The sequence below is a fragment of the Polistes dominula genome, unplaced genomic scaffold, assembly GCF_049000335.1.
Source record: "Polistes dominula isolate Pdom_NZ unplaced genomic scaffold, Pdom_raw_medaka contig_16, whole genome shotgun sequence".
Lineage (NCBI taxonomy): Eukaryota > Metazoa > Arthropoda > Insecta > Hymenoptera > Vespidae > Polistes > Polistes dominula.
Window position 1 is genome coordinate 397833 of NW_028301040.1, and position 25247 is coordinate 423079.

The 25247-nt window shown below is 31.3% G+C and overlaps 1 protein-coding gene and 1 long non-coding RNA gene across 3 annotated transcripts; one reads left to right on the plus strand and one right to left on the minus strand.

The window, feature by feature from the left end:
* Positions 1-98: 98 nt before the first annotated feature.
* jbug (filamin-type immunoglobulin domains fbug) lies at positions 99-23845 on the minus strand. Of its 2 annotated transcripts, XM_015329264.2 has the most exons (40): positions 23481-23845; positions 21152-21529; positions 19112-19236; positions 18799-18929; positions 18491-18704; positions 18289-18406; positions 18024-18211; positions 17699-17854; positions 17443-17584; positions 17165-17370; positions 15627-17088; positions 15417-15552; positions 15263-15342; positions 14916-15083; positions 8827-8973; positions 8515-8742; positions 8134-8448; positions 7743-7961; positions 7335-7655; positions 5710-5931; positions 5444-5631; positions 5145-5349; positions 4913-5050; positions 4656-4829; positions 4267-4574; positions 3960-4188; positions 3744-3872; positions 3453-3668; positions 3188-3364; positions 2882-3121; positions 2672-2815; positions 2428-2586; positions 2208-2356; positions 1921-2107; positions 1577-1839; positions 1333-1504; positions 1041-1259; positions 768-964; positions 361-663; positions 99-279 (listed from the first exon to the last, which is right to left on the minus strand). In XM_015329264.2, exons 2-40 carry the CDS (start codon positions 21519-21521, stop codon positions 211-213), a joined length of 8814 nt encoding a protein of 2937 aa, XP_015184750.1. In that variant the 5' UTR covers positions 21522-21529; positions 23481-23845; the 3' UTR covers positions 99-210. The 2 variants fall into 2 exon arrangements, with proteins under 2 accessions (XP_015184750.1, XP_089030866.1); XM_089174740.1 differs by lacking the exons at positions 14916-15083; positions 15263-15342; positions 15417-15552; ... (9 more) ...; positions 21152-21529; positions 23481-23845 and adding an exon at positions 9610-10201.
* Positions 10889-12876, plus strand: LOC149031772 (uncharacterized). Its single transcript, XR_016177333.1, has 2 exons — positions 10889-11332; positions 11468-12876. It is a non-coding gene; the product is annotated as an uncharacterized LOC149031772 (long non-coding RNA).
* Positions 23846-25247: the final 1402 nt, after the last annotated feature.

The window sequence follows — 25247 nt, forward strand, 5'->3', positions numbered from 1 at the left end:
GTCCTTTGAAAAAATTAAAAACAATATTATGTATTTACTTTTAATTGAATTACATAAGTATAATATAATATAACAGTATGATATATTATTATCAAATATACAAGAAAGTAAAATTTATTAGAAACGATTTCATAAATTACAATGATATATATTATGAAATATATTAATTAGTCCATATAAAGTAATAACAATATTATATGACAGTTTTTTTTACAATATAGCTTGCGACCCACGCCATGACGTGATAGTATGATGGCCTGTCGAATAATTATCCCCACCCTGAGAAAAGTTATTGCAATCGTATCATTCTTCTCATATAACATAAGTTGCATTATTCATGATACAAGTAATATAACTTACCTGTGTGAGCATTAATAATTCATCTTGTGTATCAACAATTTTAACTGGGAATGGTGAACCAGGTACAAGTACACCAGCCCAGCGTACCTCTACTCTATAATCACCAGGCTCAGTTGGATCATAACGACAAAGAATTATCCTGTCCTTTTGAGTTTCTCTTTGCATTTCAACCCTAAATGCACCTTTAGGTCCTCTTACTCTTACCGTTAATTGACCAGCGCCAGCTCCACGAGTATCACAGATAAACCGAGATTGAAATGTTGCTAATACACCGTGTTCGATACCTGGTCCATATACTCGAACCTAAAAAATACAAAAATATATTTACCTCTCTTTATCTCTCTCTTTGATAGTATAAATTAAATTCATGATAGAATACGTATCATAAATAATTATAAATAATATACTTTTGATGCATCAGGGGCTCCAGAAACACGTAACGTGAAAGGTGAACCTGGTACGTGTTCTCCTGCATATTTAATTGTTAAAGCATGTCTGCCAGCTTCTTGAGGTTTAACGTTAAGTGTGAATGTTGCATCACCATGATCATAAAGCTCACAATAAGCTACTTTATGTTGACCAACACAATGAGCTGTTAATTCACCTGAAGATATAAGTTAAATCATGAAATATATTATATGACAATAGATTAAAAATGTTATAAGGATTTTTTTTTGTACCAGGTCCTGCTCTTCTTGTATCAATAAAACTTCTTATCTCTTGTCCAACTATGCCATGTCTTAAACCATCTCCCGAACAGATAACTCTGGATGCATCTGCTGCACTCGTAACATTAATTTGCAAAGGACATCCTTTTAATTGTCTGCCATTCCATGAGACAGTCATTAAAAGTGGATCTGGTGTTTGTGGTATATAACTTGCACGGTATACACTGTCGCCTGTATATTTTTTTCAAATATATAATGTACAATGTAACACAACTGTATTTATAGTTTTGTTCATTTAACTTACCTAAATGTTGCAGCATTACATTAAGTTCATTAGTAGGAGAGAAAAGTTGTACTTTCGGAGTCCCACTACCAGCTTGAGAACCATCTATTATAAAACTAACTTCTTCACCACATTTTGCTGAAGTTAATCCCCGACCTCGTAATAATACTCTACTAGTGTCTTGTACTGGTGGCTATAAAAAAGACAATATTGATATATTTATTCACATTTCTTCTTAATCTTATAATATTCTTTATTTAAAAACCTCAAGATCCTGAACGTATGCAAGTTTTGGTGCTCCGGGAAAAGGTACACCATTAAAAAATATTTCTAAACGATGCTCTCCGCTAGATAAATGAGGTAGTACTAGTTTCAATCTGTTACTAGAAGTCATTTCAAATGTTAATGGATGATCTCCGATATTTCCAGTTAATTCACCAGGTCCTGCTTCAGCAGTATCAAAACTAATTTTATTAGATGGGTGTAATTTTAAACGACCAATATCGTCACAAACAGCAGTCCAGCCACCTTATATGCAAAGATTTATAAAATGATAAATAAAATTCATTATTGAATATTATTACATAATGATTTTATCAAATAATTTACCAATAACACGGAGATTACGAGTGTCTATAATTTTTGGATGCCAAGGGGATCCAGGTAATTGCTGACCAGCAGAAACAACCCTGATGTCAAACACACCTACTTCAGTAGGAATATAAGATACATTCCAAGTTCCTGGATTAACGCCTGCCTCTACAGTTGCTTTAGAAACACTATCTGGACCATCCACCTATTATTTGTGTGACACAACACATACATTAATATTATTAATTTATATATATATATTTAAAATGATTATAAATCATGTATCAATCTTTTTTTATATATACCTGTACTGCTGGAGGACTTCTCGTTCCAGTAACAATAAAGTGAGCTGATTTACCTACATGACCACTTAATAAGCCTTCACCTTTAGCACGAGCTTGTCCAGCAGCATCAACTGTACAAGCTACTGGACTACCAGGAATAGAACATCCGCCTGTTTAAAAACGCTAATGAATATTGTATTCAATTATTTAAAAATTAAATTAGTACATTTAAATTTCTTACCATATGTAATATTAATCATATAAGTTCCAGGAACACTAGGTGAAAATTCAATCATTTCTGCTCCATCGTTAAGAGGAGTGACTTGCAAAGGAAGTTCTTGCCCTAAAGGACTTGTTGCAGTTACATCTAAGTCTGCTATTCCAGCTTCCGTTTTCATTACTATAATCATATATTTTAAGATGTTATTTAAAAATGGAAGAATAATGTATGAGAATATTATAAAATAATAGATAACTCAACCTACATTTAAGTGCAATGTGATCATGAACAGTTACCGTCATTGGTCCCAATTCTTGAAGTTTTACTTTTGAAGCATCGAATGCCTGACAGAAGAAAGGTGAACCCAAAACTGGTTTTGCACCATGTAAGACATCAATTTTATATGTACCTGAGAAAAATACAATAAAATACATATTATTATAGTATACATATATTAACTAATTATTATACTTACCTACAGAATTAGTGGTAAATTCAGCTAATAAATTTCCATCTCTATGTTGATAACATCTCACAGGTACTGCATTACCTTGTGGACCACTGATTACAACATCAAATTCTTTCCCAGGACGTCCTAATGTCTCGATAGTAAACGAAGTTACTTTACTAACGCATGACTGATACAAACCTAAACCAGTTGCAGTTACTTCTCGTCCACCCGTAGGACTACGTACTGTTACATCTAATGGACTTCCTACAAAATTAAAATATAATATATAGTTAACATATTATATATTAACTTTATTATATAAATATATACCTGAAATATGAACATCGTTATATTTGATATGCACTTTGTGAGGAGCTGCACGTGTTGGATGAAAAACAATTTCATAAACACCATTATCTCCTTCTCGAATTAAACTATCAACATCAGCTCCACCAGCACGAACATTTACAGTTAATTTCCCAGGACCAGCTTCTTTTGATGCAATAACTACAAAGAATTTCAATATTATAAATCTGTTCTTTCTCCTCTCACATATATATATATATATATACATTTTATTAGAAAATAATAGTACCTAAAATTGTTCCAGGACGATGACAAACTACATCAGCAACTTCTTTAATAGATACTTTACTTGGATCAAAAGCTTGCAGAGTTTGAGTACTAATAACTTTGTGACCATCACTAAACATTACACTGTAAGTACCAACTTGACGTGTTCGAATTTCTACTCGATATAAAGTAGAAGATAATTTAGTCAATGTACTTGGTATAATTATTCCATCTGGACCTGTTGTACAAAATATAAAATATAATAATTATAAAATTATAATAGATAATTTATTTAGCTTAAATTATGGTTTACCTGTTACTTCTGCAGATACTGGTCCTTGTAAACCTAACATATCTAAATCCATATAAGCTGTATTTCCAACTCGTATCATAGAAGGTCCATCTAACATATTTGTAGTAACAGGACATTTAAATGGACTACCTGAAAAAAAATAGATAATTTTATACTCAATTTAAGAAATGCAATAAAGGTATATAAAAATCATTTAAATATTTAACGTTTACAAACCTGGGACATTATCATCATTAAAACTAATGTTAACATAATGGGTACTTGTGGTTTGAGGGACAAATGTTACATCATAAAGACCACGCGCACAAGCAACTACTTCAGCCTTAACTGTGTTATTTTCAGTGCTTACTACCAATTCTAATGTTCCCTCTCCAGCTTCTGCTGCATCTACAGTAAAAGTTGTGGCTTGGCCTAATAAGGCTTCTGTAAGACCAGATACATGGACCTGTTCGTATTTATAATAAAAGATTATATTTTAAATATTGTATATTCATAATATATTATATATCATTTTAAAATTTACCTTAGTAACATCATAAATATTGCAAGCAAATGGTGACCCTTTAATTGGTTCTCCGTCTACTAATATACTAATATTATGTCTCCCAACTTCTGTAGGTACAAAACTTACATTATATTTGCCATCAATAGGCTCTATTGTAATAGGAAGAGCTACATTTGATGGTGGTGTGACGATAACATCACAATTTGTTGAAGGTGCTTGTGGATCAACAGTAAAAGAAATCAATCTCTTAACAGCACCCATTTTCAGATTGTTACCTGTTATTACTGCTTGACCTGCACTAACTACTTTACAACTAAATGGTGAACCTACAAATGATATATCAACGTATAACTTCAATCTTACGATATATATTATATCATGAAAAATAAGAAAAAAAGACTTCTTACCTGGTACAGGTTCTCCATTAAAGCGAACACTAAGACTATGTACTGCAGCTTCTTGGGGTTTAAAGTTAACTCTAAATTTTGCATTACCTTCACTTTGTACATAATTTGGTACATTTTTACCATTGACTGCGACTATGATTTCAAGATTTCCAGCACCTGCTTGACTGGCATTAACTGTAATAATATTAAATATTATAATTATTTACTTCATTATGATTTATTAATCATTGGTTAAAAATATATGTTGGATAACTTACTACTGAAAAAGACAGGTTTGCCCACAACACCACTATTTATGTCAGTTACTTTTACCTTGTCAGCATTATAAGCTTTTACAAGAAAAGGACTACCTTCAACATGGGATCCACCTAATTTTACTTCAACACTATGATCACCTGTATTCAATTTTATTTCATTATTATGTTTGTTATATAATACAGTTGTTATAATAAATTAAGTGCATTATTTTTTTCTACACAAATAACATACCAACATCTTTAGGTGTAAATCCAGCAGTATATGATCCATGACCACTCTGCTTAATGTGAACTAATAAGCTCTCTCTCGTGGGTGATAATACTTCTACTACAGGTGTTCCCAAAGATGAATCTGCTTCTATTGTAAATGATGCAACACGATTTACAGATACTTTTTCTAGACCATCTGTTATCAGTACTTTAGCTGTATCAATGACCTAATATTCGAAAAAATAAATAATAATATTCCATTTTACTATGACTACATATAATAAATCAATCATCATTTAATTATATACAAACAAAACTCACTTGACAGCTAAATGGACTTCCAGGTACATCTTCACCATTGAATCTTAAGTCAACTGTATGCACGATTGGTTCTCTCGGAGTAAACGATATTGCATATGTATGAGGACCTTGTGCTTGAGCAGAAGTTGGCACACGTCCTCCATTTACAGTAACTTCTAGATTCCCTGGTCCTGCTTGACTGGTTTCCACTGAAGTCAACGATTTCAATTAAACAGTTGTGTCAAATTATAAGAAACAATTAAATAGTAAATGCACAATGTATATACCTAAGAATGTAACAGGTGTACCAATAACACCTCGTTTAGCATCCTTCACTTTAATAGCAGTAACATCATATACTTTGCAACTGAAGGGACTGCCAGCCACTGGAATGTTTCTATAATTTACTGCTATTCTGTGTTCGCCTACTACTCTTGGTGTAAATGCCACGGTGCATGTTGTATCTTTGTTGTCAGTGACTTGAGCTGGTACGGCCTGTCCATTGGGCCCTATCAAGTCCGGCGGTTAGTTTTTTAATGCAATTTAGTTAGGCAACTACTAAGGTGGATCGCAAGAACACCAAAGATGAAATGTAATATTTGAATTTATCTTATTATTCTTATTTGTTAAAGTTATAAATTATGATAAGCCCATTATAAAAAAAGCATAATATATTTAAATGAGAGATTATAATTAATGTTAGTTATATGACCTATTACAAGTAAGAATAGATAATAAGAATATATGCTATGTATAGCTTCTCTTAGTTTATTTTTGCTAATTTTTTTGCTCTTTTTTTGTTCTCCTTTTTTCAAAATAAACTATCATTAAATTTTACATGCTCATTATCAAAGACAATTTAAATGTTATAGACTAATGAGATATTAACAATCTACTAAATAATAATCATTTTTGTATCTATTAAATTCCTCCCTTCAAAAAGCAAAATTCTTCCATTTATGATAATAAAATTAAATCATATTGGCACATTTATTATAGCACTATGTAAACAGATCAAAATCAATGGCTATATGGTCACAATTTAATTTTTAATAATTATTCGTATTAATGTATAGCACCACAAAAATGAATGGCTTGAACATATTAAATATATGTTCATAGATCTAACAATTGTGAGCATGTGATCAAAATATGTTAGTTATTATGTGCATAGCTATTCACAAGGATAAGTTCACAACTACTGATTTTATAGAATTCTAAAATGGTAACTAGTAATGCATAAGGAATATAAAAAGGAGGTGGCAATTGTACTACTCTTACGCAAAGATCTTCAGGAGATTGTAGTTAGGAACCCACCACCATATATTTCATGAAAGTCCAAGTATTAAAGTTAGAGTGAAATTAGTATATTTTTAGAGGTCTAGTAATGTCGTAGTCTGAAAGCTGGCCGACCTGTAACAAACAGAGAATTGCTCTCAAGCAAAAAATTAAGAGAGCATACTAAGACAGATCATTTTCTGTATAATATAACGCTATACTCTTTTAGAAAATCTTATTATAAACAAATTAGATATAAATAGGACATATAATAATATCGAGTAAAAATAATTACAGCTGGTTAATAAAATAGGTGGTGTTTTATATATATATATATATATATATATTCGACGATCAGTGATTAAAGCCTTGTAAAATTTACATTGCTTATTTGTAATATTACACATTTGTATTTAAAGATCAATCACAAGGTGCATAACATATACCATAATAATACAAGATCTTTGTGTAAAATCGTTGATTTTTGCTTATGCAAAACTTTTGATTGCTTATGCATCATTGTTATCAGTGATGAACACTTTCTATACTAGAAATGTACATGCTGACATAAAGTTAAACCATTAGTAAGAAGAGATAGGTGTAAGAAGGATATAAATATAAATATATATTTTACCTTCAACATTAACTTCTAAATCTTCCAAGCTACCGGCAACGTTACTGACGGTAAGATAGCTTTGCCTTCCTAAACCAGCACTGTTTAATGCCTGCCCACTTACGGTTACATGGCTATCGCCACCCACCCTCGTTATTATAGGACAGCCTGGTACAGTTCGTTTGTTGAAGGCTATATTAATAATATGTTCACATGCCTCAAAAGGCACAAAACTGACTGAGAAACGAGCATTGCCTTGCGGTGTAACTTGGGTGGGAATATTTTGACTACGAGCAGATATTGTAATTTCCAAATTTCCTTCACCAGCTTGACTTGCATCAACTATACAAAATATAATAATAAATAAATATTCTATTATTTCACAGAGATAAATGCAATATCGGTATTAATTTTACTCATTTTACTTACCAGTAAAATGTGTAGGTTGTCCAACACTACCTCTTGCAACAGGGCCAATTAATACTTTGTCTGCATTAAATGCTTTAGCTAAAAATGGTGTACCATTAACTGGATGACCATTATATTCAACACTAATTGAGTGTACACCTACATCTCTTGGTACAAATTCTGCTGTGAAGCCATTATTAATGTCACCAGTAACTTTAACTGGCAATTCTATATTTGGTCCTATAATACACAGAATAAAACATTGTATAAAAAAATTAAATATTATAATAATTAATATATTGCTATTATGTGAGTAGAAATGTAAGAATTTAAATATATATATATATATACATAACAAATAATTAACTTTTATTCATCCACAAAATTAGAAAGAAAATATTATATAACTAACCCCTTACGGAAACTGCAAGTTCAGCACTTCCACTTCCATCAACATCCATGTGAAAATTAGCTGGTTGATCTACAGGTATCAATTCTAAATGATTTAAATTTAATGTGACTCTACTCGTGTCAGACACATTACAAATAAATGGACATCCACGCACAGCTTCTCCATTAAATTTGATATCAATGTAATGTGGTTTAGCAATTTCAGGAGTAAAAGATACGAGGCAGCGTCCGCCGCCTACAACTTGAACATGATTTGGTACTTCTCCTTCATTTATAGATATTTCTAATTGACCTTCACCAGCTGCACTCGCATCCACTATAAAAAGATAAATTAGGAAGATATACTCATATAAATAAATACAAATTATTCTTTCTGTCATACCTCTAAATTGACAGGCATGACCAACAACAGCGCTAGGTACATCAGTGACTTGTATCAAACTGCTATTATAAACCTTGGCGACGAGAGGACCTGCCGGTAGCTTTTGTCCCGCGATGCTTATTTCTACAAGATGACTTCCGACTTCTGTTGGTGTAAATTCGACACGAAATTCTCCAGAACAACCAGATTCTTCTTCTATTCGTGCAGGTATATGTCGCTTTGAAGGTGCTACAATATTTTTCATAATATACGTATTACTAAAGAATAATAATAGAGACATACATATAGATTTAGAAAATTGATTTCACTTACTTAAAATTTGTACATCTATTTCGTTATTACTGAAGCCAAGTGCAGATAATTCAAATGATGCGGGACTACCAGCAGGTACCAATCTGACAGAATCACCAATAACTGACATCTTTGGTGCTGGCATGATTGTTACTCGCCAAGATGATCCTAAGATTATAATATCACCGTATTAGAGAAAAGTTGACACATGAATTATTAAATAAAATATAAATTATATTATAAATGAATTTGTTAAGTTAAGTATCTCAATATTGTCTATATATTACTAAATAATGTTAATACAAAACTGGATAACACTATAGATTATGTACAACTTTTCGATTAATAAAATTAATAATAATAATTAAGAATTTTCAAGAGGTATTTTAATGATGATTCATTATTCATAAATATTGATTATTATTTTCTTCATTATTTCTATTAAATACAATAATGTACAATAATAATATTTGAAAGAGTATAAAGTCAACGTTCTGCCCGCGCAATTCCCCTTTTTCGTGTCAAATTCCAATTTCCCGGAAGTGCAACGTAACACCAATAAGGAGATTTTCTAACCCTCCTGTCAAATGTAAGTTTATTTTATTTTCGATAAAGATTTAAAAAAAAAAAAAAAAAAAGAAGATGTAACATCACCAAAGACGGTATTGAACGGAAGTGGGAGAAACGAGTTCGTTTGATGCGATTATAAGAAGAAAGAAGAGAGAAGGTAAGAAAAGAATGCGACCTAACGGACGTAGTATGTATAAGCACTAAACTCATTTTGAAACTCATCGTTGGAATTACCTTATGATCACCTGTAGCTCGACGATGAGAATCCTGAAATGCACTAAAAAGAAAAAGCCCTAAAGAAAAAGAGATTAAAAAAGAAAACAGAGAGAGAGAGAGAGAGAGAGAGAGAGAGAGAGAGAGAGACAAAAAGGAAAAAAGAAATAATTTATCTAGCAATTCGAATTGGGAATTGCGCAAAACAGAGTATTAATCTTAAAATAAGAAACGACGTAAGACTTTTCATTAAAGACGAGAGGGTACTGATTTAACACCTCACAAACAACACACACACACACATTAACAACACATATTGACGTGTATCCTGATGCGGTGTTCGTTTCTTTCATATAGAATTGGTTGAACTGTTTAATTTTGTTTTCTCTTTTTTTTAAATTTACTTTAATTATTATTGTGTGTTTAACGATGCTCGACGTTACGGCCAAACGGCGAACGATTGAAAAGCAAGCGAGCAAGTAAGCTCGCCTCTCATCGCGAAAAATTTCGTAGGACGATGAACGTGGAACGATCGAGAAAAGCCGTACACACGATGATGATGGTAACGACGACGACGACGACGACGACAATGATGATGAGGACGAGGACGAGGACGACGACGTAACTAAGGTGGAACGTAAGATACGCAGGTTGTGTATGAAAAAAAAGAGAAGGAGAGAGAAGAGAGAGAGAGAGAGAGAGAGAGAGAATAAAGAAACGTCAGCGAATCGCGCGATTCACGACGGACTCAACCGAATCAAAAGACGAGAATACGAGACGGGACGAGAATCAATGTTCCTGCTACTCTCTCGACTCTGTTGAGCTGCTGTATTGCTGTTCTCCTGCTTCTTAGTATACCCGGCACTTGGCTCCAAAACCAGGGGCGTACGCATTATAGTTTCCATGTCGTTCTATGTTCTTACGCGTTCGAAACTCCCGTCTTTTCTTCCCACCACTGCTGTTACTACACTAATACTACTTTATCTTTCCTGCATACTTTTAACGCCAACAAGCATTTATTTCTTACATATACATGTATTGCAACGGGTGTGAGACAACTACAGTTACTTGCTAAATGTAGGATGATGCATTTTAGGAATAATGCGAATTAATCCACCCTTTCAATCTATTATTAAAGTTACTTCTTTCTCTTTTCTTTTATCTATTTTGAAAAAACGCGCCATTAATTAAAGTCAAATGAACTTTTAAATTAAATTTATATTCCGAGAGTAATGAAAATATTTTAATATCCTAGCGTAATTTCGATAATTATTCTTTTTATTTTAAATACGTTTATTTGAAAAAACATTAAGTAAAGTTTGAAAAATTGTATTTCTGTTGATTATTAATTATGCGGGAATTTAGTCAAATCAGTTACTTCATTTGATTTCTCGTATTTAAATCATACGTCGAGAATCGATTGTAAATCTTATCGATTAGTAAAATGGCGGAATCTTTTTTAAAGCGTTTATTATACATGTAGTTATTTAATTATCCTAATAACAAATCTATTCATTAACATAAGAGTGAAAATATCATTTAAAAAGAAAGGAAATATATGCCTTGAATATATAATATATCTTTTATATCTGTTCAATGAAGCTTGTTGTTTTTCATAATGTTCTATTATGTATGTATCAGTATGTATCTATTATTTTAGACATATTATAATAAAACTAATAACTTCATATAAATAAAGAAACAAGTGTGAGGAATGAAAATTAAAGATAAAAACGAATTCTCGGTACGGTAATGAACTCTCATTTTGTTTTCTCTTATTCGCTTGTGCATTTACACATAAAGTACATATACAAAAAAAATATACATGCATACAAGCATATGCAAAAGATATTTGATATGCGTATTTCAATACTTTAAGGTCGCCCGCAAATAGAAACCCTCGTTCGTGATGCGGATCTTTCGACATAAAGAAAAAAAAGAAAAAAATACAGTACTACGAGACAGACATTGGTGATCGATTTCACGTGACGAGATCGGCTAAGAATGGAAAGGAAACCGTTGTTTTGTATGAGAATGCAAATCGTCAAGTCAGCATGGAGATGTTGCTTTTTTCGCGACCTGATAATTATTCTACGAGAAATTCTTACGAATCAAATTCAATCGATGTCAATAGGTGTTTACGAATGATCAAGTATATAAATGATTGCTTTGATAGTGGAAATTTTAAATTTATTATTAGCTACGATTTTTTGTACACACTATTTAAAACTTAGAAAAGTTAATCTCAATCTAGCAATGAATTCTTCATCGATTTATTTTCTTTATACACAATATTAGACTTATGTAATTTATATTATTGTAATTATTTCAATTCCAGTAATATAGAAGATTCTATATAAGATAAACCACACAATCCATTCTTAGAGATGCTTATGGACGATATTTGTCAACGGGGAATTTACAATTCGTATTTCTCTAATGTAACAACATGTTTATTAAAAGCCATTTCGTTTTAACGAGAACCAATTGATCTTCAATTGAACTTCACGTTTACGTAAGATATTTTGTTATATTTCGTTTCATTAAGGAGAATCATAATAATAATTTTAACAACAAAATCTATGTAATGAAACTAATCGCGACATCTATGTACCGAGTGTTTAACTTTAATTCGCTAATTATAAGAACGATAGTGTTAAACAACGCTAAATATTGCAACTTTAAGAAATATCGACTAAATGAGAATTATTAAATTACAGAAAGAAATAAGACGAAGTATTTATTTTTAAATAATTATTAAAATAGTCGTATAATATAAAAGTATGATCTATGTTTAAATCAAAATTTAAGTCAAAGTAAACGAAAAGGGTATTACATCGAAGTAGAAATACGAGAGAAAGATAGGTGATAAGCTCTTTAGTATGGTAATAAGCGCATTCCATGTATCACAAGGCTGTAAGAATTATTCTATAGGGTGTCACGAAGAAAAAAAAGTGGACATAGATATTTCATCTTCAATAAATGATAGCGATTTTGTTAATGTTCGCTTTAGCAAAAGAACAGTAAATAATAAGAGAATAGAAAATAAATATAAAAAAAAGAAATATGTAAGTTTGATTATACGAGGAATAAGGATTTATATCATTAATACCATTTCAAATAAAAGAAAACTTTTACGATTAGGTAACGCTCTGTTTGTAATCATTAATAACAATCTAAATGAAAACTTTTAATTGACATGTATCTCGTATATCTTAATACTTAAACAAGATAATTCTTTATTTTCACATTTCTATTTTAATATCAATAAAAAAGAAAGAAAGACTATCTAGTATTTAATCCTGTAATTAAATATCAAGCTGATTTTTCCAAGGCGAGTTACAAAGTGTTATGACGTGTTAATATATCGAAGTTGTTTAGATATACGTAGGTAGAAGTTGAATCCCTTCGTACGCAACCAAATACGCCTATATATACTGTGGCACTACTTTCATAGTTTAATACACCCACGCTTTTATAGATTTGGATTGTTTTCAAACGTTTATCAAGATTTAAATAAATTATTACAATTGATCATTCACGAGCTGAAGCACGACACACTATTTTTAACATTTTCTTTTTCAAAATGTTCTTTTATAGAATTACTTGAACAATAATTAACATCAAAATATAAATTTTCTTAATAATATTATGCTTAACAACAATATTTATGACAGAATTAATTGTTTTTCTCATCTATCTAAAGTTAAACATTAAAACTAAAACTTTGATAACATAGAAGACATCTACGTAGCGTAACGAATAACGTACCTAACGCGGTAACCACTGTAAAGAATGCATTTCTTTATATGGCATCTATATGTATATAATATTCTTCACAATCTATCTAGTGGCGTAACGCATATACTTTAACGTTCCTATTCATGGTCACCGGTTTTACCGTTAAAATGCGACATTTCCGTTCATTGCTAAGATATAAATATGAGGGTTTCCTTTTATAGATATGATAGTTCTCAAAAAGGAACTATTTCGAATGTACTCAATTTTACAAAAGAAATTAACTCGAGCAACCTTTCGTGAGTAGTCACGTATTTATACGGCTGTTATGCCGATCAAGGTGCATAATGCAGTAATCTTAAATGGCGTGGGAGATGTAGATAGATCATAATAACGCCTAAGAAAGCAATCGTTAAAAACATTGTCTTTATACAAAAAGGAAACGTAATATGTATATAAAAAAAAGAAAATAAAAAAAGCCAAAACGAGAACAAGATAAAAAAGGAAATAAAAATAAATAATGATGATGATGATGATGATAAAGAAACCGATGAACGTGTGTATCGTGTATTTGGGTCAGTGGCACAACACGTGAATGCGTGAAATCGTAAGTCAATGACCTGATCGATGACCTGTTGACTTAGAGAGGGTACATTACTTACGAACGAGAAAGAATCTAACCAATGTTCACGGAAGTAAATATGTGTAGTATGTATATGCGAATGGAAGCCAACTTTGGTAATAAACCATAGAGAAAAGAACATCTTTTTCGTTCTCGACGTTGCATTATAGTAAATAAATGATACACTTTAAAATAAATAATAAATTGTTACTAATTGAATTTTCTTTTTTTTCTTTGCCGACGAATATAGAAATTAGTTTCGGTTGTCGTTGTATTACATTATATTATAATGATGTATATGTCACAAGTATTATGATAGTGCTTGAAGAATGAACGGCAACGGTATAAAGCCAGAGTGAAAGTTTCTGGCTATAATAGAAATGGCAATTTTTAATGTTTACAGACTATCGAGTTCCTGCTAAGAGTATAGGCCGTTTTAATAAACTTTTCAAATATTTTTTTAAGTATATGAAGTTTACATAAACACGCTCTGTACGAATATATATATTTTTTTTATTATTACAGATTCTTGTATAAATGAATTATTATTTATGTTATAGCAAAATGAAAAAACTCAATCGTTAAAATGATTACTTTTAATGATGAAGTTAAAGTTAATATTGAAGAATTTAATGATATTTATCAAACTTTTATTGCGTTCGATCAAACGACGCTGGTTTTCCTACTTTTCAACCTGTGACGGTACTACCGAGTGCCATGCATTCCATTTGAATCGCGTACAACTAAGTATGCATGCATGCACGAGATATATGCATATGCATGTAAACTGTATATTTAAATGCAAAGTAATTCGTTCAGCTTTCAATTGCGTTCCTTTTTTTAATGAATAATGTCATTAACGAATACGATGATGATGATGATGATGATGATTGCGACAATGCTTCATTATTTTCTTCATATCTTTTGTTAGACCAAAATTAAAATGATATTTAGAATGAAAACTTACCGGGTACGACTTCCCCATTGAATGTCATTTCAACCAAATGTGTTACAGCCTCGTGAGGTACGAATGATGCCAAGAAACGTTGACTACCTAGCGCTCTAACAAAACTCGTAACATGTCCACCGTTTACCAAAATTTCTAAATTTCCAGAACCAGCTCTCGAACCATCAACTGTAACAATATTCTACATTTAATACCATAGTATGTAAGTATAATTAGGATAAGTTATACAGAAAGTTGCCAACATTTCATTCTATGAGTTGGTAATTTTTTGTTATTTTGAGAATTGGTAAATCATTGCATAGCTAAGCAAAATTATAGATGATAATAATAATAATAATAATACATACTTTCGAATTCAACTGGTTCGTTGACCACCCCATTTGGTATATGACCAACTTGTATAGCTCTTGCATTGTAAGCTTGTGACCTAAAATTAATACAAACGTTGTGATGTATAAAAAAAAATGTTTGTATCCAATATTTATGAATCAATGTACCAACCTAAATGGCGATCCTTTAATGTGTTGTCCATTTAGCAAAATTTGTATAATATGTTCACCGACTTCTTCAGCAGTTATCGTATACGTTAAACCACGAAGAATTGATTTCTGAATGGGTATGGGTTTACCATTTGGACCTACAGGGTGAATAAAAATATTACATAATTTATGAAATTGATTTAATAGGGATTTTATAAACAATTATATTTACCAGTAACGTTAACAGAAACTTTATTGGGATCTATACTCGGATCAATGGTGAAAGTCGTTGGCCTATGAACAGGCAACATTTCAAGAGCACTCCCAGTAACAAGGGATGAATTTTTCATTTGCGTTGATACGTAAGTACCATTATTGAGATATCGATCATGCGTGGTAGAATCAGTAGTATCGACGCTTTTATAATAATTATTAGTTTTATTTTTAAGAATACCATGTGTTTGCGTACGATTACTTTGAATTTCACTTGTGAATTTTTCTGTATTCGTTATATTTTGTGTTGTATTTTTCGTACTGTAAACTTGATGGCTATTTTTATAATCATTACTAGTAAGATCTTGAGTACTTGTTTTATGTTCAGAAATCGGTGAGCTATTAGCAAGATTTGCAAGAGATTCTAAACTACCATAAGATAGCAAAGATTTTGTTTTGGCTATGGCGTCCCAAGAATCTCGACGAGAAGTACCACCCACCATAGACGATACTCTTACGTTACTGCTTGTATCAACGACACTATTATCCGTGAAACTTCTTCCGTTATAACCGGTTTCTTTATCACTTATTCTTGGACTAAAACTTCTATTGACAGGACTTTGCGTGGCACTACGAAACATAGGACTACGATTGGGCGATCGAGATCTATTCAATGAACCAGTTTGATAAATGTCTCTTGATTCCTTGATAGTCGGTGAATTCTGTGATCCTGGAGATGCTGGACTTGGATTTGGTGAACGAGATCTGGTTAAAGTGCTGGATGCATAAATGTCTTTAGATTCCTTTATTAAACTTGGAGTTTGAGTTCCTGGTGATTTTGAATGATTGTATGTCGTTGACGAATACGTTTCTTTCGTTTCTTTGATCATCGAGGGACTATGAACGCTTCTGGATACAGGACTTTGATTAAGATTAGGAGAACGCGAATGATTCAGAGAACTTGTTTTATGATACGTTGATGTTTCGCTTGTATAATTGTTGGAACTTTTATATGTGGATGAATGTTGTTGAACGGGTGAGTAATCAGTTACATTTTGTGTTGGGCTAGCTGATTTATACGTCGAAGTGGAATAAATCTTTTGTACAGGACTGCCACGAGTTGGCGTTGTTGAAATATTTAATCCATTCATACGTCTTTCAAGGGAAGATACTTTTGATCGTTCTAAACTCGATGTTGATTCTTTCGATCTTCTCGAACCTTTCTGAGTACCAACCCTTATTGAAAATGGAGAACCTCTGACGTCTGATCCATTGAAGTAAACATAGACTCTGTATTTTCCAGCATCAGAAGGAACGAAAGACACATGGTATTGCATATGTCCAATATCTTCCATTCTATAGGAAATGGATTGCTTATCGTGTACTATATCTATGATTACATCGCCAAGACCTCCTGTTCCTCTTGCATCAACGATAAAGGAAAATGGTTGACCTGGCATAGCACCATCTGTATCGAGTAACTGTAAAAGATAATTATAACAAAATATTAATATTAAATAAAATGTATTTACGTAATAAGAATGAATTAATATATACCTTAATCCCATTAGGGTCAAAAACGAAACAAGTAAATGGACCACCTTGTATATGATTTCCATTATGTGTTATCGCTATACTCCATTCACCTGTTTCATCTGGTTGAAACGTTGCTGTATGTACCCCATCATTTTTTTTGACGGGACATGCCAATGGTCTTTCTGTCGGTGACCATGCAGTAACATCAATCCCATCGTGACTAGTTCCTAGAATAAATATTTTAATATTCGTCATTATATAGATAAAGCATAATCTTTGAAGTTCTCTGATCAACTCACCATAACTATTGACTAGAACCTCGACGATAGATCCAATTGCACAAGGATCCATACCGGGTGATTTGATTTTGGTCAAGGCAGGCAAAACTCGGAAGTAATAGGGACATCCACTGAGTAATTCTCCGTCGTTGTACACCATTAACTATAAAAATTAATTTATTTCTAATATATTATAAATAATTCGAATTTTTATTATATATATATATATATATATATATATATATATATATATATATATATATATATATATATATACCTTATGCATTCCAACTTCAGTAGGTACAAAAGTCCCTTTTCCATGTACGCCATTCCAAGTTAATCTACACTCGACTCGTCCACTGGGACTTATGACTTCACCTCTAACATCTCGTGTATTAACTTCTTTGGTAAGCATCTCTAGTTTGAAGTGTGCCTATGAACAACGGTGGTTCAATAATTAGACACTTTAAACAATATAGAAAGACTTCCCATTGTGTCCAATGGAACGTATCATCTAAACAATAGTCTATAAAACTATTGAAATAGTCAAATATTAAAATAACTTGAAGGAAGTACAATTGACAAATAATAACTCGACCTACTGCCTGTTGTACTCTAGCGGATGTACTATCTATATGAACAGTAATTTGTTCGCTTGCTTGAGGGCGAGGTTTCACCCATTGAAAATACGCCGCATACGCCATAACGCCCAAATTTTCGACGTTCTGATCTGCCATATCTTTTGCTTTTAAAATGGGTTCCACGCCCAGTTTTTTACCACCATCGATACCTTCAACAAACATACAAACGAATGTTACATGACTCGTTTATACCGATAGATAGATTTATCTAATATTATGGAAATACCCATTTGCAAATTGTGTTCCCAAGCTGAAGGATCGGTGTGAAGTTTTTCGTAGGGTGGAGCAGGTCCACCTAAATTTCTAACGATACCGCACAATGCTCTGCCATCGTTCCAATCGGTCTGGAAAAAAAAATCAAACAAACAAACAAAAAATTAAATAAACAGAGATATTTTTATTTGATTAATTTATTGTTTATAATTTACCGTAAAATTTCGTATTGGTGCTTGAGGTAAACGTGAGTTAACCCATCGCAAAGTAGCATGGAAACCTGGTGATCCTTCTTTCATGAAGTACGACAAGTAGGTCATTCCCGAGAGTTCGTCTAAATATGGAGATGCAAGGTATTCTGGTTCCAACACCATAGGTATATCGAATTCTCGTTTCGATATTTCCATCGCTTTTTGGCAATTGTAAACACTATATTATAAGAAACATAATAGAATGAATGTTTAAAGGAAGTTTAACAAATGTGGAGTATAATGAAGGACGCGTCAATTAAAAATAATCGTACTTGTCATCCTGATCTAGTTGACGCCAATGTGGGAACAATCCAGGCTTGCAATAATCTAAAAGTGCACTTAAATATATCCCAGAATTCCAATCGGTTGTAAAATTGTTAACTCTGCATTCTGGTAAAACAGCCTAAAAGTTAATAACATATGTTAATTATAAAAAAAAAAAAAAAATACACATACAAATATCAAATGATTTTGTCTCATCATAAAATAATATTATCGTTCGAGTTCGAGATCAAGGTATTATATTTTTGTTGTAGATTATACTCGTTCTGCATCAAGGTCTTCCATGCAATTACGTATACTGACCTTGAGCCATGCAAGCATCAGCTTCTTTGGAGGGAACTTGGACTTGCCTATTTGGTATCTCACAATAAGCGACCATATCAGGCCAAGAATAAGTTTCAAATTTCCATTGACGATGTCGACATTTCCTGAAAGGAAATTATTGTTATTATTATTATTATTATATTTATAATCGTTACACACAACATATATCCGAAAATCATATTATTTATAATTTTAATAATTAATTGTTACGTATTAAATTATTTAATAATTGAAAGAATTCGTGGGAACAAATTTAATACCTACACATACACGTACACAATTGTTCTATTGCGATTCTAAAATAGAAAATAAGTAAAATGTTTATTGCTTCCATTTAATTTTAATGTCGATATTAAAAAAATTTAACGTTACCGTGTTGTTTGATATTTTTGTATTAGTGTCGTATCACGCGGTTTAATTGGTCTACAAATTGTCGAGTAATTATATCTCTAATTACTAATTTGTCTTTAATAATAGAAGACCATAACCGCGCGTTACGGAGAATAATATAGAAGTAATTACGCGTATAGTATTTTATAAAATCATGATCCATTTAATGAACGTAAAATGAAGGCAAAAATTTCGATATTATTCTATTTAATTAATTGAACTAATTGTATAAATGTTCTTTCGAATTTATCAGCTTATCACTGTTACATCTATTTAAAAGAATTAAATTGATCGGTACCATACACACACACACACACACACGCGCACACACGTAGTATACATACAATAATAATGGCTTTCAGCAACCTCGTGGGCGCCGGTACAACACAAGAAAGGCAACGACCTCGAGCGTCGATTTGCAACGCGTGACGTAACGATACAAGAGACCTGCACTCATTGAAAATGAGGACGGGGTCCCATAAATACCATCATATCAAATCATTCCTTCGATCGAGAAAGAAAATCAAGAAAAGTTGTATCTAATAAGTGCAAAGTGTTGGTATCGAAAACGGTACCAAAGTATTTAGATATCAAAATGGTAACACATCGATTGTATTTCAAAAGTATTATGATAACTATTTATAAAGTACTTTTAAATAATACAGGCATCTCATAAAAGACCGATTGTTCTAACAATTATCCGTAACATCGCATGTTGTTATGTATTTATCATGTAAAAATGATAAATACAAGTTTCATTGAATTCGTTTGATGTGAATTAATACAAGTTTAATGTAATCAATCATGTATACTAACTGCTCTTCCTTTCGTTTAGCATTATGTTAGTGATTGTTCATTCGTAATCTATTCTAAAATTGTTTAGAATTCAAAGGGGATGCATGTATCACAGAGAAAATTCATTAAAAGAGAAAGAGAGACGAAAACATGTGTACAATTGTAAGAACAGAACAACAGAGGAAGAAGTCGAGCTCACGGCCGAGGTCAATACCTCATTCTCTTGAGCGTTACGTGAAACAACGACGACTAATTAGTTAAAAAGCAAGAGCACGTTGCTTTCTAACATGTTTTTCTAGGCACGAGCCTTATCTCTCGATCGATAAATTCAAACAATGATATATTGTCTGTGTGTCAATTAGTAAATATATAGAAAGTGTTTTTTTTTTACCGAAAAACTTATATAACAAGAACATTCATTTCAATTCACACCAATTTTGTTAAAGAAATTTCACATTTTTGTTGTTGTTGTTGTTGTTGTTGTTCGTTATTCTTTACAATTAAAATGCTTTATTCTATACTCGATAAATTGTTTTATCATGCTAATGCTACCAATAATCTTCCAGAATGATATTTTGTAAAATTAATTGTAATTCTAATTGTAAATGTAAATTAATAGCAAATTATAGAATTGTTATTTTTTCTGTTAACTTTCCCTACGTTACAGTCAAATACGAAGGATGTTTTCTCTTTAATTGTTTTTTTCTTGAATTTATTATAAACTTTTACTGATTAGTTAATTAGGGTATTTCTCTCTATACTTTCATTGGATATTTTCCTATTGTTAATTATTTTTTGTTGAAGCATAATGGAAAGAAAGGAAAATAACGTTACCGATATTGACGAGTTTAACGCCATCCGCCTCTATGGCCTGTAAAGCCGTCGAAACATTTTCAAGATGATGATGCTGATTCGCCGGCCTTGGATTCCATCGTGGTAAACGTCTTTTAGTAAGAACTTCAACGAGAACACAAAGACGTGTACCATCTCTAAAATCTTCGGCGAGATCCAAAACAGGACCGCCACTTACATCGGCAGCATGCTTTAAGTGCTCGTTCACCCAATTTCTAAATGTATTCGCTTGAATCTCAACCCACAAGTCCTCATGACCTTTAATTGGCATGCCCTTCGCGGCTGTGCCCTCCGCTGATCGAGCTACCAGGCCCACTAGTTGTTCTGGTCGTAACTGCTCGGTCGACTGCATTCTTATTCCTTCAAGGAGACAATATTGTCTCGTTACTTACTCTTCATTATTTATATTAATTAAAGTAGGTTTAATTCTATTTAAATCTTCTTCTTCAATTATTTCTTTTTTTTTTTTGGTGGTTCAAAAAGTCATTTCAAATAATGACATTAATTGATGCAAATCGGCGAATAACAACATGTGAGATCGATGAGAGGCGTTAAATTTATCGAATTCAACTATTTATGACCACTTGAAAGGTTTAGGTTTAACCTCGAAACAAAAATTATCTTTATTTTTACAAAAGAAAAACGCAACGACTTTCCGAACCACCTAATAGTATTAGGTCTACCGGAAAGTTCTGTTCATTTTTAAAATAAAACAAAAGTAATCAATCTTTAATTGACTAATATTTATCAATTATCCTTAGAGACGAAAAATTGAAACGGTGTTTGTCAAAATGGACAGAACTTTTCGATAAATCTAATTTGTATTATTAAATGTATGGCTGTGGTAATTGCCAAAAAAATGAACTATGATTTATATATTATAAATATAAATAATAAAATATACATATGCATGTAATTCCTAAATTAAAAAAAAAGTAAATGTATATTGTATCGATTTTTCGATTCTAAATTTTGATATTATAACGATTTCAAATCGCAGAATGACCTAGTCTTGATGATTATTTTTAAAACATGCTACGCAAGAGAACGCAGGAAGTTACGATGAAAGGCAAACGTTTCCAACGACATTTAAAATCATTCCAATAGAATAAAAGAACAAATGAAAGAGAAATAGAGAGAGAGAATCGTAAGGTAGTTTGTAATAAATGAGACATGACATTTTTAATTTGCAACGTGAATATAACTATTTACTTAGTTTAGAAATGACAAAATGTGACATCATCAATGTTAAGCTTGAAACCTCGTTTGTCCGGCGGCCACGCTTACGTCATCACGCAAAAATTGTATCCACATAATACGAGTGTTTGACGTTATAAAAAAAAAACACAAAAAAAAAAAAGAAAAAAAACGAACAAGACATAACCTTTTTTTTCTGTTTGTTTGTTTGTTTTTTTTTTTTACTTTTACCGGTTCATGCTTTTCTTCCAGAGAAGAAGTAGAAGAGATGACGCTGTTGTTGATGGAATTTTTGATCAAAAATATAGATAAAAGGATGAACCGAACGTGAGAATTTGCATGCACTATTGCTGCATACAACACAGACGACGACGAATAATACCCGTCTCTTATTATATACTCGACTTTCACTCACGATGTCTAATGAAATTTACGACTACTACAATTCGTATAAGATTTGTTTTTTATGATTTTTGATATTGTTTTTTAACTGATGTCGAATTTTGCATAATTTAAAGTGATTGATATTATTCGATTATATATACATCAAATATACGTATATATACTACGAAACTCTTTTACGAAGTACTACGTAAAACAATAGATGACGAATGACAGAATGCAACTGTAATGATTAATTAATGTAATCAAGTATATGAGAAATACGTTAGTCACTTGAGTATTTATTTATGAATTTTCAAAGTGTCTTAAATTATTCTTATGTTTGTTAAATAATCCAGACGAAAAGTAATGAAATATGTGATTCTAACGAATGTAATCTATTGCAATGTATTATTAATTAGAAAGTAGTAACTAAAATAGTTTAAACAGGTATTTTAATTGTTATGAAAATAATGTGATTTACGTTAATGACACGATATATTCACAATAAACACAAAACAACTACACAAAACATACGATCAATTAAAATTTCATTTCAATAAATATTCAGTATGCATTATGCATTTATATAAAAGAATAAGTGACGAAAGGATATCTTTAAGAGAAATCATTTATAAAAAGAAACATAATTATTTGTTCTATACAGTAATACGGTACTACTGACACCCACAAATACGCACAAAATCATTGCAATATTATATCATATATTTACGTTAAAGTTGATCCTTCGATTAAATATTTCGTGTTATTGTCGATTATTAAAAGTCGTTATTCGAAAATGAGACACACGACGACAACGCCGTAGATATTTTCATTGATCGTTAACAAAATCGTTGTGATGACAAAATCAAAAAAAAAAAAAAAGAAAAAATCAAAAAACCCGGCACCGTTTAAAACAATCTTCTTGCTTGAGTTACTTTTATTTTTGTTGTTTTCTTAAAAAAAAAAAGATCGATAATCGATATGATTATTAGGTTTAATCGGAATCGATGTTGATTTCGTTGATTGTAGTAAAACGATCGAGAAACGCCATTTTTGGCATCTAGATCGCAACGAACGTCGTCGACGAACACCTTCGACGTGCGTGAGCTCACTGAAAACCAACGTAAAAAGAGACCCCTCCTCACGTCCCTTTACCTTCTTTCGTTAGATAGATACCATCGGCATTCTGGGAGCGTAAAACTGACATGGACGTTCCTAGAAAATATGTTACCTCATTCTCCCGTTTATTTAATTATTCATTTATTATTAATCAATTTTATTTCCTTACTAATTTTGAAAAGAACAGTAAAAAAAAAGCAATACATACATATATCTTGAATTATTGGATTTGAAAGGTATTTGTCATTTCGTGTAATTTTTTTTTTTTAAATAAAAATAAAAATAAAAAATAATAGAAGAACTTTCAGCAATGAGATTAACTGCTTGATTCAATATAACACTATTATTACATTATTAAATTTCTTCTGGTATGAAAAATGACGTGAAGATTTTCATGATTTTATTTTTCTCCTTCTTATTATTATTTTAAATAAATCTTATGCTTTTTTTTTGTACTTAACGATAAATATTTATTTAAAAGAAAATGACATTTCGAAATACGTCACTGAAGACTTACCGTTCGTAAACGAACAAATCATTCCGCAAGGTGGTGGCACCTGTCAGATCACTGATATTTGGGTTGCATAGATTAAGGCGTTTTAAAATATACAAGGACAGTATGAATAATATAAAAATTATTAATACATGTAAAATATTATTTTCCTAAACAGGGTTATAAAACAAAGAGTCAAATATTTTAAAAGCTTATAATGAGAACAAAATGTTTAATTATAATATGGGTCCTATTATAATCAATACTATCAATGTAAATTAATTTTTATTATTTATGAGCATTTAAATATCATCTTTTGGTAATATTGTGAATGCACAAAGAGAAACGTAAAAAAATAAAAAATCTTTAGTAGAAAAAATTAATTCACATCGATAGGATCTTCCATGTTAATTAAATATTTTTTACGCATCTTGATAATTATCATAAATATTAAAAATACCCAACTCTTGTTTTTTTCCATCCTATATATAACATATACATTTTTAATATTGCTAACGAATAATAATTAAAGAAACTTATTATCGATATAATTATATTTCGTAATTGATGTGTTAGAAGAGGAGATTTCAACGCTCGCATAAAAGATGTTATTTCTTGATCAAGCATCGATGTCTCCGTACGATTATCAAATCAAAAGTCAAACACAATCAAAGTCGATGTTTTTATTTGTTAAATCTAATTTAAGAGTATTATAATGTAATTACTCGTTTTTTTTTTATCGTACTGCATGTTTAAAGTATTCAGAAAACATACATGTAATTTTTATTGGAATAAAAATATATTTAATTAAACGGTCTTAATTCCCGTACAGTCGCTGAGTATATTTTTTATTTGTTTGTTTTTTTTTTTTCAATTTTATTGTAA

Excerpts from the sequence above, each read along its gene's own strand:
- jbug (XM_015329264.2), bottom strand. The coding sequence starts at position 21,521 with ATGCAGTCGACCGAGCAGTTACGACCAGAACAACTAGTGGGCCTGGTA. Across the intron at positions 17,855-18,023 it reads CCGCTAGAGTACAACAGGCA|GCACACTTCAAACTAGAGAT; the intron begins GTAGGTCGAGTT and ends CGTTGTTCATAG. Across the intron at positions 5,932-7,334 it reads TTTAGAAGTTAATGTTGAAG|GGCCCAATGGACAGGCCGTA; the intron begins GTAAAATATATA and ends CGGACTTGATAG.